At 46.3% G+C, this 14,745-nt stretch overlaps 1 protein-coding gene across 1 annotated transcript in view; it reads right to left on the reverse strand.

Annotated features, from left to right (window-relative positions):
- Nucleotides 1-7,496: 7,496 nt before the first annotated feature.
- The window catches only part of LOC123962767 (olfactory receptor 51F2-like), a 20,074-nt gene continuing 12,825 nt past the window's right edge, over nt 7,497-14,745 (reverse strand). Inside the window, exon 2 of the mRNA XM_046039091.1 lies at nt 7,497-8,210. Within this exon, the coding sequence (XP_045895047.1) occupies nt 7,555-8,210 (656 nt within the window). The 3' untranslated portion in view covers nt 7,497-7,554. The remainder of the gene's footprint in view (nt 8,211-14,745) is intronic.

Raw genomic sequence — 14,745 nt, forward strand, 5'->3', positions numbered from 1 at the left:
GGATTAGGAGATGAAGAAGTAAGAGGAGGAGAGGGCAGGATCAAATAGGACCAGGAAGAGGAAAAGGAGTCAAGTCAGAGTGACTGTGGTTTACCATGTTGTCAACCGTGGGATGAGCTTGAGGGAGGCTGGGCAACAGATTCAACCAAATCTGAACGGCTATACTGTTGCTGGTATCATCAGATCGACTGCTCCACCCATAGACTGTCATCTTGACGTCACCCGTTGGTTTGTGGACTGCGGTTGTTTTGTAACCAGCGGCATCGAACGTGACCATATTTGGACGAGACGGTTGAGCTAACGGCCGTGTGTTCAGCTAGCTAGATAGCTTGGTTAGCTAGGTGCATCTTTAATCAAGTTAACTGTCTTTTTAACAGGGCTGAAAATTTTATGTAGCGAACAACAGTCTTAAAACTAAATTTACTCACCAGAGAAAGTAAACAGCTCCTAATAAGCTTTTTAAATGGCATTGGTTGATTCAATTTACACAGTGCAGAGGGTACAAGTAAAAGAGGTAATTATACAGGTGAGAAGTAGGGCCATTTTACCATTACTTCTAATGGAGCCAGACTTCTTTTTGCAACCAGAAGAGTCAGCCCCTGCTGGCCGTTCAATAGAATGCAGGTTTCAGGGACCAGAAGCTTCCTGCTTGGTTCCACCAGATAGGTTAGAAAAGGCAAAAGCCACAAGTGTTTTTTATTTATACTTTAAGTTCGTAGTTGCTGCTTTGTGTGCTTATTCAAAGACATTTGTGTGTACTGTATTGATGCGAAAACACAACTTTTAAGAGTTTGAAGAGTTTTGCAAAGATAGTTTGCTTTTGCAAGAGATGTATAATGTTTTGCTTTTTTGGTGAGAGAAGGTTCTGTGGTTAGTGTGCAGAGTTTTACAAAAATAGCCTATAGTTTAAAAAAATGTAATCCAAGTAATCAGAAAAAAACTGTAAGCACAGCAGTAGGGGAGACTGGGAAAGGTTGTAACAACTCCAGTTTCTCCAGTTAGGAATCACCTGATTCATTCTGCACATGCTCAGTTTAGTCCTTATTCCACGTGAGAAAAGGTAGTACCATGAGGCAGGCATTTTATTTTAACTTATTTATATTTGTTATATTTGCATTGCCTGCTTTCTAGTATCTCCGCGATCATGCAGCACACAGAAAAGGTTCAGATATTGCCTTAATCAAGAGATTCTCAGCTTCAAACTGACTCACGTGACTCACACAGCGAGCTAGGGGGAAGACAAGATGGCCTTTCAACTTTAGTAATAGGTGGGTTATCCCATCTGTCTGCATTTTGTATGAAGCTAACCAATAGATGCTCTCAAAATCCCTAAGGACCCACCCATCACCTCACAGTGGGGAGGTGTAGAGAGTAGAGAGAGAAAGGGGGAAAAGGTCTGTGAGAAAAACATTGAAAAAATATGTATAAAGAAGAGGAAAAATAACAAGAAGACGAGGACAGAAAATGGTGAAGACGCCTACATTGAAAGACATTCTTGCTGCGGTTTTGGAGAGCAGCGACGAGGATGAGAGATGAGTTTCTGAGCCTGACTGTTTTGATTCTTACAATGAGGAGGATTAACATTACCTACACAAAAGAGATCCATTTGACGACGGGTAAGCGTATTTATTTTATAAAACCTTGTTTGCAGTGGTGCACTTACTGCTTGGCTAACTGTGACCATCTTGGCTAAAATAAGCTACGTCTGTGCTGCTATGTGTTTCAGTAAGTTGTCATGAACTTTGACAAATTGACTGCCCCTTTTTACTTAGTGTAGAAGTTATTTTTGTAAAACTGGGATACACTTACAAATCGTAACGTTGTAGGCATGTAGGCTGTTCTAGGTGATATCCTTTTGATAATTAATGTGATCACCTCCATTCACTATTTGAATAACATTATCTCTTGTAGTGGTGAGTAAATGTGTTTTGACCATTGACTATTTTATCATAGTACTTGTACAGATGTGGTCTTTCATATCATTTTATCTATTTATGTTCAGTATATTTAGACTGAATGAGTGTAAATAGAAGAGACAGTATTCCCACATCACATTCAGGTGTTACTTGCTTTGATTTGGGGTGGACAGGGCAGGCAGCACATATAATATGAATAAATACAGAGAAGATTAGCTGAAGGAAAATCTGTCAAAGCCTCACACATCCTCCATATTCTTGTTAGGTGTAAAGTGATGTGTGTGTGTGTGTGTGTGAGGACGACCTAAAGGAAGACCAGAGAGGGTGTGTAAACTTTCTTTCAATGAGTTTGAAAATGCAAGTCCTAATTTGTTTTTGTTTTTTGAGAGGATTCTCAGCTGCCCAGGGCCCAGTGAAACACAGGCAGCATGACCTGTGCCAACAGCAACCTGCACCCCCATCTACTCAGCAGCCAGCTCCACTGTCTTGGAGCTGAAGATGGACAAAGACCGTCTCAGGTTACGTATGTAACCCTTGTTCCCCGAGAAGGGGAACGAGACACTGCGTCGGTGACGACACTATGGGAACGCCTCTGGGCGTGGCAGGGCTGAAACATGAATGAAACTACTCCAATCCTATTGGCTAGAACGGTAGCGTGTGACGGCGTAACTGGAGGAGTACTGTATATAAGCACGCCGGCACACCGGACACATTAGCCCTTTTCTATGAAGCAAGGCACTCCAGGCGGGGTGAGGTGTGGCGGACCGACGCAGTCTCTCGTTCCCCTTCTCGGGGAACAAGGGTTACATACGTAACCCGAGACGTTCCCCTTTGGGGGAACTCGAACTGCGTCGGTGACGACACTATGGTAAACGAGAATACCCACTTAGGCCGCGCCGAAGCCCCGCCTGCCCCCCCTACAAATCCTGGAGCGACGCCCCCGCGAGGAGGGCCCTGGAAGCCGCCATGCCTCGAGTAGAGTGCGCCCTTACGGCTATAGGTGAAGGTAACCCACGCACCTGATAGGCCAGGGAAAGGGATCCAGTTGCTGATGGTGTGTTTGGAAGCGGGGAGCCCAGCCTTGGGGGACCCGAAACACACCAGCAACTGGTCTGCTTTCCTCCACCGGGAGGACCTCAGAGTGTAAATACTGAACGGACTAGAGACTTCATCTGCTCTGCCCGGTCAGAGCAGATGAAGTCTCCCGTCCTCCGCCGTCACATGAGGTGGGGGATGAAACGCCTGCAGCACCGTGGACCCTGCCAACCTGAATGGGACCTTAGGGACATAGCCCGGACCGGGGTGCAGGATGGCTCTGACTCTCCCCGGGGCAAACTCCAGGCATTGCAGAGACACTGAAAAAGCCTGGAGATCCCCCACCCTCCTCAGAGAGTTGACAGCGAGGAGAAAGGCCATCTTAAGGGTCAGGTGCTTGGCCTCAGCCGACTCCACGAAGGGGGCCTTAGCCAGCGCTTCGAGAACCACCGCCAGGAAGCCTGGACCGAGTCACGGGTCTCATCCTCCGGGCTCCACGGAGGAAGCGTACGACCAGTGGAAGCCTCCCCAGAGGCCCATCCCTCAGAGGGGTGTGGAAGGCCGCCCCGGCAGCCACATACTGTACACCTTGAGTGTGGATGGGGAAAGGCCAGCAGAGAAACGGTCCTGGAGGAACTCCAGTACCATAGTCACCGGGCAGGTAACTGGGTCCACCTCTCGTTCTCTGCACCAGGTGGCAAACACATTCAACTTTAGGCCGTACATCCTTCTCGTAGATGGGAATCTGGAGCTGAGCAGCATCTCGACTGTTTCTGCCGTGAGGCCTGTCTCCAGGAACTGGGCCCCCTCAGGGGCCAGACCCACAGTCTCCATAGGGCGGGGCAAGGGTGAAAGACCTAGCCCTGCGCCTGAGACAGCAGATCCTTCCTCAGAGCGACCTGCCATGGCGGGCCCTCTAGGAGCAAAATCAGATCCGAGAACCACACTTGGGCCGGCCAAAACGGGGCTACTAACAGTAGTCTGACACCGTCCTGACGGACCCGCTCCAGAACCTCCGGAAGCAGAGCGACTGGGGGGAAAGCATACAGCCGCAGCCTCGGCCACGTCTGTACCATGGCATCCAGCCCTAGCAGGGCTGGGGGCGAGAGGGAGAACCACAGAGGACAGTGCGTCATCTCTTGAGACGCAAACAAGTCCACGTCTATGGGGCCAAACTCTTCGCACAATAACTCCACCACCTCGGGGTGGAGTCTCCATTCCCGGGGCCTCAGCCCCTGTCTCGACAGCAGGTCTGCTCCTTGATTCTGGGTCCCAGGGATGTACATCGCTCTGAGGCACAGCAGTCTCTGCTGGGACCACAGCAGGATCCGATGCGCCAGCTTGCATAATGGGCGCGAGCGCAGACCCCCCTGGTGATTCAAATAGGCCACCACCGCCGTGTTGTTGGTCCTTACAAGGACGTGGTGACTCCGGAGAGCGGGCAGAAAACTCCTCAGAGCTCTGAAAACCGGCAACATTTCTAGGCAATTTATGTGCCAAGAGAAATGATGCTCCTCCCAGGAGCCTCTCGCGAAGCAGCCGTCCATGACCGCGCCCCATCCCGTGAGTGAGGCGTCTGTCAAAATAATTGTCCGGCGACATGATGCTCCCAACACGGGCCCTTGGGACAGGAACCAAGGTTTCCTCCAAGCTGACAGGGAACGAAGGCACCTGCGGATTTCCCCTCGGGGAGAATCCCTTGGATTTTAACCACCACTGCAGGGCTCTCATGTGCAGCAGGCCAGACGGGATTACGCTGGACGCTGCTGCCAGGAGACCCAACACTCTCTGAAAGTCTTTCACAGTGATGGAGCGGCCTAGCTTTATCCTGGTTACTGAGGACACAATGGACCCGACGCGTGCAGGCGACAGGTGGGCCTGCATCGTCATCGAGTTCCACACCACCCCTTTGTGTTGAGCCGCAGCCCCAAACGCTGAAGGTGGGCGAGGACGACATCTCGATGCCGAACCGCTAACTCCCGAGTCTGACGAGACATGGGAAGCCTCGGCAATCCCGATGCCGTCAGAGATGTCGCACTGGGAGCCCCATGATCGAAGCCGCCGCGCCGCCTCAGCGACCGCCGGGCCTGATCCAAGGGGAGAGCACATCCTGCCGTCTTGGGAGAAGAGAGCCGCACGGGACCTCAGCACCCTCAGGGGCAGGGCCTTGCAATGGCCGCAAGCAGCCCCCTCGAGAGCTGCCTGGGCATGCGGCATCCCCAAACAGGAAACACACTGGGCATGAGTGTCGCCCGCCGTGATGTAATGTGGGCACGGGAAAACACATCGCCTGAATTGATCACCAGCCATCTCTCTGTCTGCCATCTTTCCAGGTAAGAACTCTTCTTGGATACTAGTAGTCTTTCTAAACATGCAAGAGTGCCTGCTGAATAGAAAAGAGCTAATGTGTCCGGTGTGCCGGCGTGCTTATATACGCCTGCAGTTACGCCATCACACGCTACCGTTCTAGCAACGCCAATAGGATTGGAGTAGTTTCATTCATGTTTCAGCCCTGCCACGCCCAGAGGCGTTCCCATAGTGTCGTCACCGACGCAGTTTGAGTTCCCTCGAAGGGGAACCAGCCATCACTCTCCATCTCCAGGTTTCAACCAGCTCTGACACAGGGCTACAGCTCATAACATGCAAATTATGTAAATAGTGGGGCTTTTCTGTGTTTTTTAATACATAGTTAGTCTTTATATATAAATATTGTTTAAAAGTTAAAATATGACAATTTTTACATATTGTAAATAAGTATGTTTCCATAAGAGATTTGAAGAATTTCAAAAATCTGACTTACATTTTTCAACTTTAGAGCCACATTATCTCTCTCTCTTTCTTTACACAATGCTCTTGGACAAGTGGTGGGCTCATTATAAAGAGGGACGACAAGCAAGACAAACAAGCAAAACCACCCACATTAATATTCAGTTGGTGCACATTTTGTTAAATACTACTATGTCACTACTATGACTGACAGTAACTGAGATACAAACACACACACATACACAGAAAGTGTTGAACAAAAAGCTTTCAATATCATGTTTTTATTATATTTCTTGTTACATAATGTTACATTTCACCCTAACGTATGTTACAACTAACATAACATTTTTCTCCCTGTGTTTGAGACTAAACCATACATTTTCTGTCTGTGTTGCAGAGATCACAGTTACACCATTTAACAGTAGACACATGTTTGTATCACATTTTGAACGCACTGGCTTAAAGAGCTCCTGAGATATCAAGAGACATGTCAAAAATGTTACAACCATCCCTGGTCTCCCCTAGTAATAATTTAATAATAATAATCTTTATTTATAGAGCACTTTTCAAAAACAAGTTACAAAGTGCTTTAACAAGTGCAAAGACAATGAAACAGAAAAACAAAGACACGATGAAAGCAAGAAAACACTTAAGAGACTAAAATACACGTTAAAAGTAAATAAAAAATACATATAAATAGAATAAAATAAAATCGGGAAAGGCTCTCCTATAAAAGTATGTTTTAAGAAGGGAGTTCACTGACTCAGCCGCCCTGATTTCCTCGGGCAGAAAATATAATTAGGCTGTAGCCTAAAACAGTAGTGTGCTGTTTACAAATAAGCCTGCAGTAATGTCAGTAGTTCAAGTGGGCTACTAAGCAACAACTTAGCTTTGGTTTCAGTGCATTTCCAACTTTTTAACCGGCCTGAATATTAACTGTAGTCTATCAATGCCAAACTGGTAGCAGAGTTAGAAAACAAAATATTCATATATTTCCATTTAAGCGGTTGGTCACTGTAGTTACTGTTATAGGTGAAGCTCTTGGAAATTCATTGGTCATTGTGTCGCACCTGTTCTTTAAGACAATGCCAATAAAGTTTTTCAGAACAGAGTTGCACATGGTGTAATTTATTTTCCTAAATATTTGCTATCTTCACTACAACAATTCAAAACATATGGAAATCCCTGATTTCATTTTGTACGGGGGATCAATTTATCACCTTTTACCTGATAGCCTTTATTGCAAATGAAATTGTTTAATTCTTCTGTTTATGTTATTGTTTTTATGGGCGAGGACGACATCTCGATGCCGAACCGCTAACTCCCGAGTCTGACGAGACATGGGAAGCCTCGGCAATCCCGATGCCGTCAGAGATGTCGCGCTGGGAGCCCCATGATCGAAGCCGCCGCGCCGCCTCAGCGACCGCCGGGCCTGATCCAAGGGGAGAGCACATCCTGCCGTCTTGGGAGAAGAGAGCCGCACGGGACCTCAGCACCCTCAGGGGCAGGGCCTTGCAATGGCCGCAAGCAGCCCCCTCGAGAGCTGCCTGGGCATGCGGCATCCCCAAACAGGAAACACACTGGGCATGAGTGTCGCCCGCCGTGATGTAATGTGGGCACGGGAAAACACATCAGGGAGACCCCTGCTCCCTCACACAGTGGCCTTGAAAACTCCACTTCCAATCGAATGGAGAGGCATAAGACATAACAATTTCACAGATGTTCATAAACACACACACAAAGCCTGACGTATCGTGGACAGTATAATGTTCGAGAAGGTGACGATAAGTGCACTATGTTTGGTGCAGTATAATTATCAGCACAAATATAAGACAAATCAATTTTTTGCTTCCACATTCGCCTTTTTGGATGAGGTTGCGTTGCAAATGCTATTTCTTTTGCAAAGCTTCTTGATAGAGTTAAGCATTTCTTCTGTCTTTAAAGAGTATATAATGGGATTAAGCAAAGCTGGTAAGGTGTGTGTCAAAGTGGAGTTTATGATCCTGGCATTAGGATGGATGTAGGAGGTCAATACAGCTATGTTGGTGCTCAAGATTGGGAGGAAGAAAATAGCCACAAGAATCAAATGAGAAGTACAAGTTTTCAATGCTTTGACTCGTTTTTCTCCTGATGCAATCCTGCTCAGTGCAATGGAAATGCAAACATATGTCAATGCTATTAATAATAGAGGAACACAAAGAATTGTAATTAAAACAACATATGCTAATATGTAATTTAAAGACGTGTCATTACACGCCAGACGATATACTGGTCCATGATCACAATAAAAGCTCTCTACCACCAAAGATCTGCAGAAGGAGAGACGATTAATAAGCCCAACCATGAATGCTATTACACTTAGGAAAAAAAGCCACGCAAACAGCAGCATTGCAGCAATAGCTGATTTTGTCACAATGCTATGGTACCTTAAAGGGAAGCAAATTGCTATAAATCTGTCATATGACATTGTGACAAGTGTCCATGACTGCACACCTGTAAAGAACAAAACAAAGAACATATAACTTAAGCAAGCCTCATAGACAATGTATCTCCTGTCAAACAAAAATGTGTCTAAGAGTTTTGGGATGAGAGCAGTGCTCCCACACAAATCTGTCAAAGCCAGGTTAAACACAATCATGTATTTAGGAGTATGAAGAGTCTTGACCAGGTAAATAACTGAGAGAAGGAGGCAATTCCCAATAACTGTCAGGATATAGACAAAACACAGGAACACATAGAAATACTTTACATGAGAGATGTTGGACAACCCACTGAGATAGAATTGTGCGGGGCGAATAAATGTGTCATTGAATACGGTAGCAGCTTTCTCTTCTGGGCCCATTATGAATATCTGTTCCTCTAAATGTAAAAAGACAAAATAACAGAATACATAATAAAAAGGTCACACAGTTGCTTGATAGAAATTGTTGTAACCAAACTCACCTCCAACAACATTAGGTGTGTAGTGCACTAAAGTAGGTTGTACTGTGAGAGATCTGTCATTTATAGGTTACCCCTTTCATTGAGGGCCAGTAGAAATGCAGGTGGCTGAATCACATGGTCATGAATTAGATATTAATAATGTCAATGTGTGATTGTCTCATGGTTTATGTCATCAGTGTGCTGATGTAATTGACGCAGTTAACTACTTTCCCTCACCAGGATACTGAATTATCCATTTATGGTACAACACATGACTCAAATGTAGAAAAAAAGACACCAAAAAGCAGAAACTGTTGTGATGGAAATTCATGTGAGTGAGTCAATTCTGATTGAAGAAAAAGGTTTAAGGACACTCAGGATGTCTTACATAGCATTGGTTATTGAAGCCCTCTCAACTATTGTCACCAGGATACTGAATTATCTGTTTATGGCAAAATCCATGACTTAAATGTAGAAACAGGAAACAGTGATACCAAACAGCTTAAATTATACAGCATAATTACAGCATCAAACACTTCAGTGACGTTTTACCTATAATCAGTGCTTGAAGTGGAAAAAATATGTGGCCTGGGCAATATTGCCAAAAATGTTATCACAATAAAACATGTAATATCATTCGATATTGATAATTATCACGATAAACGTCAAATCATTATTTCGTTTTAAGACTGATTTTTGCTCCTGAGTGAAAGTTGAAGATACCAGACAAGTAATTGTGATTTTAAACTATTCGTAATTGTTAAGAACATGACAAACACTTGCCAAACAGTGGATAACTTACCACTTACCATTAGTATAATATTAATTCCATTTGGTCCTTGTGTAAGAAAAATTATCTACATGGTGGTCAGTCTATGATTAGTTAAGTACAAACTTGTCAATAATCATTCATGCAGAACGAGTTCAACATCTTAAAGGTTTGGTGTAGTCAAGCGGGAACCTCCGCATCTCAAAATTGAGGCCACCCGGAAATAACTTAAACCTGCATTCTATCTAACGACCAGCAGGGGGCGACTCCTCTGGTTGCAAAAAGAAGTCTGGTTCCATTAGATATAATTGGTAAACTGGCCCTACTTCTCAGCTGATTTATTACCTTGGTAAACACTTTCATAATAACTTTATGGTCTCAGTCTTTAGTTTCAAGTCTTCTTTAATACAACATGATGTTCATTTAGTAAATTACGGCCCAATTTAGAGGAAAATATGGCTACCTGTTGTTGGAACCAGTATGTATATAAGTTATCTCATATTTACTCTCGCCAATGCAATCTGAAACAATATGGATATATATATATATATATATATCAAGACGTGTACTAATGCAAGTGTGTAAGTCTGTCTGCAGAAATGTACTGACAGGAAGTCTACAGCGGATGGTGTGACTGAAGGAAATGACACACGGAGCAGACAACAACAACAAAATAACAGGAACCGAGTCCTGGCCCTGAGAGGCGACTGAGCTTAACGTACATAGTTCCTGGAACAGTACTGTACAATAATGTATGTCACGTTGATCACGTTTCATGTTGCTGCTGCACCCCCTTTCCCCTTAGAGCAGCAACATGCATGTAACTAGGGAACGCCCTGAATATAATAAAAAGAGAGGAAACGGAAGAGATAACTCAGAGCGGTTGGAGTATGTAACTGAGTACATCTCTGTCCGTTCTCCTCGCGAGTAAAGAGAAAAAGGCACTAACTCTCTTGTCTTTCTTCCTTGTCTAATATTATAGGTGTCTGAACCTGACACCTGTCAATCAGGCTTGAGCAACGCCTATCCAGGCACTGTTGAAAAAGCTTATTAGGCGTCAGCTGTTTTCCAGTAAGTAGGCTACGTTTTGCTTTTGCAGAGAAATTTCATGCACCCGCGGAAGACAGTGTGCTTTTTGCGATCCTTTTTCAGCGGGCACAACTGACACCTCTTTCTCTTGCCGGCCGCCCGCGTCGCTCCGCGGGAGGAGGCTGCGGTGGTCTCGGGACGCCGGGGTCGTCATCATGACCAGGGGCCAGCGAGCCGCCATCCTCCTGCAGCTGTAGGTGGCGATCACCTTGTCCAGGTTGTCGACGCCTCCTTTGGTAGCATTGTAGCGGAGGACGAGGTCCGGCTTGCGGTCTCGGCGATCGCTGACAGCGTCCTGGAGGGTGGTGCGGGACAGCATCGTGCTCATCAGCAGCACGTTTCTGTTTTTCTTGGGCACGTACGAGACCAGAGCGGTGGTGCCCGCGAAGGCGAACTTTGAGGAGCGAACTTTGAAGACGGCCCTGCCCTTGGCGGCGAGCAGCGCGGGCGGAAGCTCGGGCTTGTTCTTGCAGACTGTTCCGAGCATGGTGAGGTTTCGCTCAAGGAGTCGCTGGCCGAGCTCGTAGGAGGTGAAAAAGTTGTCGCAGGTTACGCCGCGGGGACCCTCGAGGCCCTCGGTCAGGTCGAGCACGACCCGCATGCCCTGGTCCTTTCGGAGATGGGAGCGGGTCCTCTTCCTCCTCTTGCTGCCGCCGCCGCAGGGAGGGGTTTCCCGGTGTAGACTTGCATCTTCCAGGCGTAGCTTTGGCGTCGCAGTCGACCTAGGACTTGATGCCGTACTTGGCTGGCTTGCTGGGCATGTACTGTCTGAAGGGACAGCGACCTGTGGAAATAATATATATATATATATATATATATATATATATATATATTTTATTTTATTATCATTTTATATATTTCATCATCATTTTATATATTTTATCATCATTTTACATACATACACACACACACCACAACAATACGGCGATACCTCTGAAGGGAACCAGCTGCTCGTCCACCGTTATCTCAGGCCCCGGGTTGTACAGGTAGGGCAGCCGCTCAGCCCACCTGTCCCACAGGTCTTTGACCGCGGCCAGTTTGTCCGCGGCGCGTCTCGCGGCTCTGGTCTTGCGGTCGTCGAATTGCAGCAGCGTCGAGTACACGTAAAAGACCATGAGGGACATCGTAGCCCGGAATACGGCCCGCCCGCTCTTGCCGTCCCACAGGCCGGCCGCTGCCTCGCCCCAGGACCTGTACACGCCGGCCAAGATGAGCAGCACGACGTAGGCGCAGGTTGGTCTCGTCCATGCCCTTCCACCAGCCGTATCATTGTCCGTATTTTCGACGACCAGCCTCCAGGTTAGTCATCTCCAAAATGAGCTTCTCGATTGCGGGCGTGAACAACAGGCGGAACATGGAGATGATGTCGCAGGCGAGGGACGCGGCATATGGGGTGGGTCCCGGGGTGGTGGCGGTGGCAGTGGCGCTTGCTGCGGATGCTGCTGACGGTGCTGATGCTGCCGACGGTCCTGATACTGCGGTGTTCGTAGTCGTCGCGTGTCCCTGTGTGAGATGCTGACACGATGTGATTGCACCGTTTTTGGACACAAATGTTTGTCTCTCTGCTTCTTCTTGTTCTTCCTCTCCTTCTTCTTCATCATCTTGTTCTTCCTCGCACTCCTGGCCACTCTCCTGGCGGCTCTCCTGACCACTCTCTTCATCCTCGTAGTCTTTGTCCGACACGTATTCGTCATCAGAGTTGTCAGAGTACCGGTTGTCGTCCCGGTCCCTGGGGTCTCGAACGCTCATGGCTCTTCCCCCCCCCCCCGGTTGCGTTTCGGGCGTGTAGTTCCGAGGGGAGCGAGTGGCCGGTTTGACCCGGGAGAGGGCGCTCGGGCAGCCGCGGTCATTATGTTTTTTTTTTCAATGGGTCCCCGTGACCTGGTCTGGACAGCGCGAGGAGGCGAGAAAATCCCCCGAGTTGTTCCCGAGGGGAACGGTTGGCCGTTTTGACCCGGTCTGGACAGCGCAAAGGCACTATGTGTATCCGCAAGTTGTCAGACAGATGGGCGAGTCCCTTTGCACCCGGTTTGTTCGAAGAGAAGGGAAAGAGGCGAGCCGTGCAAATTGTGTGTGTAGTTAGAGCATACAGTACCCGTTTTCCACAGCAGATGCCGCCAGATTACCCGTTTCAGACGGCTAGTCCATTTTAAGCCTGTTTTTAGTAGACAAAATTATATGTGAATCAAGTTAACATATTCGTGGTGGTGCAGTGGTTAGCACTGTTGTCTCACAGCAAGAAGGTCGTGGTTGGAACCCCAGTTGCCCCGGCCTTTCTGTGTGGAGTTTGCCTGTTCTCCCGGCATCTGCGTGGGTTCTCTCTGGGTGCACTGGCTTCCTCCCACCATCCAAAGACATGCAGACTAGGTTGATTGGTGACCCTAAATTGTCCTTAGGTGTGAGTGGTTGTTTGTCTATGTGTGGATTGGTGACCTGTCCAGGGTGTACCCCACCTTTTGCCCGATGGCACCTGGGATTGGCTCCAGACCCCAGCGACCCTATGTGCAGGGTAAGCGGTTGACGATGGATGGATGGATGAAATGAATAAGGTCAGCAACACACAATATAAACAGGAACAGACTATTCATTTATTTTAAAATACATTCCCGTAATGCCATTTTATCCAAACTTGTGGAATCAGAATAACATACTTCAAAACGTGACTTTTCTGGGTGGGGTGGGTGTGGTATTTCATTTTAATTAAATATATTAGTGGTGTGTGTTGAATAACAGACTTCAAAACTTGTTTTTTTGGGTGGGGTGGGAGTGGTATTTATTTTAGTTAAATATATTAGTGGTGTGTGTATAAATGACAGAGTTCAAAGCGTTTTTTGCTTTGTTTTATTTGTAACTAACATACTAACACACACACACACACACACACATACACAGAAAGACACACTAATTATATAAAAAATCATTTGACCGAGTGACACAAGTGTTGAACAAAAAGCTTTCAATATCATGTTTTTCTTATTCCTTGTTACATAGTGTCACATTTCAACGTATGTTACAACTAACGTTACTAACTAACGTTTTACTCCTTGTGTGACTAAACCACGCATTTTCTGTCCGTGTTGCAGAGATCACAGTTACACCATTTAACAGCAGACACATGTTTGTATCACATTTTGAACGCACTGGCTTAAAGAGCACCTGAAAAATGGACAGACATGTCAAAAATGTTACAATCATCCCTGGTCTTCCCAAGTAATAATAATAATCTTTATTTAGAGAGCACTTTTCAAAAACAAGTAACAAAGTTCTTTAACAAGTGCAAAGACAATGAAACACAAAACAAAGACACAATAAAAGCAAGAAAACACATAAGAGACTAAAATACATGTTAAAAGTAAATATACAGTGGGTACGGAAAGTATTCAGACCCCTTTAAATTTTTCACTCTGTTTCATTGCAGCCATTTTCCAAAAATCAAAAAAGTTCATTTTATTTCTCAGTAATGTACACTCAGCACCCCATCTTGACAGAAAAAAAACAGAAATGTAGAAATTTTTGCAAATTTATTAAAAAAGAAACTGAAATATCACATGGTCATAAGTATTCAGACCCTTTGCTCAGTATTTAGTAGAAGCACCCTTTTGATCTAATACAGCCATGAGTCGTTTTGGGAAAGATGCAACAAGGTGTCACATCTGGATTTGGGTATCCTCTGCCATTCCTCCTTGCAGATCCTCTCCAGTTGTGTCAGGTTGAATGGTAAACGTTTGTGGACAGCCATTTTCAGGTCTCTCCAGAGATGCTCAATTGGGTTTAAGTCAGGGATCTGGCTGGGCCATTCAAGAACAGCCACGGAGTTGTTGTGAAGCCACTCCTTCGTTATTTTAGCGGTGTGCTTAGGGTCATTGTCTTGTTGGAAGGTAAACCTTCGGCCCAGTCTGAGATCCAGAGCACTCTGGAAAAGGTTTTCGTCCAGGATATCCCTGTACTTGGCCGCATTCATCTTTCCCTCGATTGCAACCAGTCGTCCTGTCCCTGCAGCTGAAAAACACCCCACAGCATGATGCTGCCACCACCATGCTTCACTGTTGAGACTGTATTGGACAGGTGATGAGCAGTGCCTGGTTTTCTCCACACATACCGCTTAGAATTAAGGCCAAAAAGTTCTATCTTGGTCTCATCAGACCAGAGGATCTTATTTATCACCATCTTGGAGTCCTTCAGGTGTTTTTTAGCAAACTCCATGCGGGCTTTCATGTGTCTTGCACTGAGGAGAGGCTTCCGTTGGGC

This window comes from Micropterus dolomieu, linkage group LG23, assembly GCF_021292245.1.
Source record: "Micropterus dolomieu isolate WLL.071019.BEF.003 ecotype Adirondacks linkage group LG23, ASM2129224v1, whole genome shotgun sequence".
Lineage (NCBI taxonomy): Eukaryota > Metazoa > Chordata > Actinopteri > Centrarchiformes > Centrarchidae > Micropterus > Micropterus dolomieu.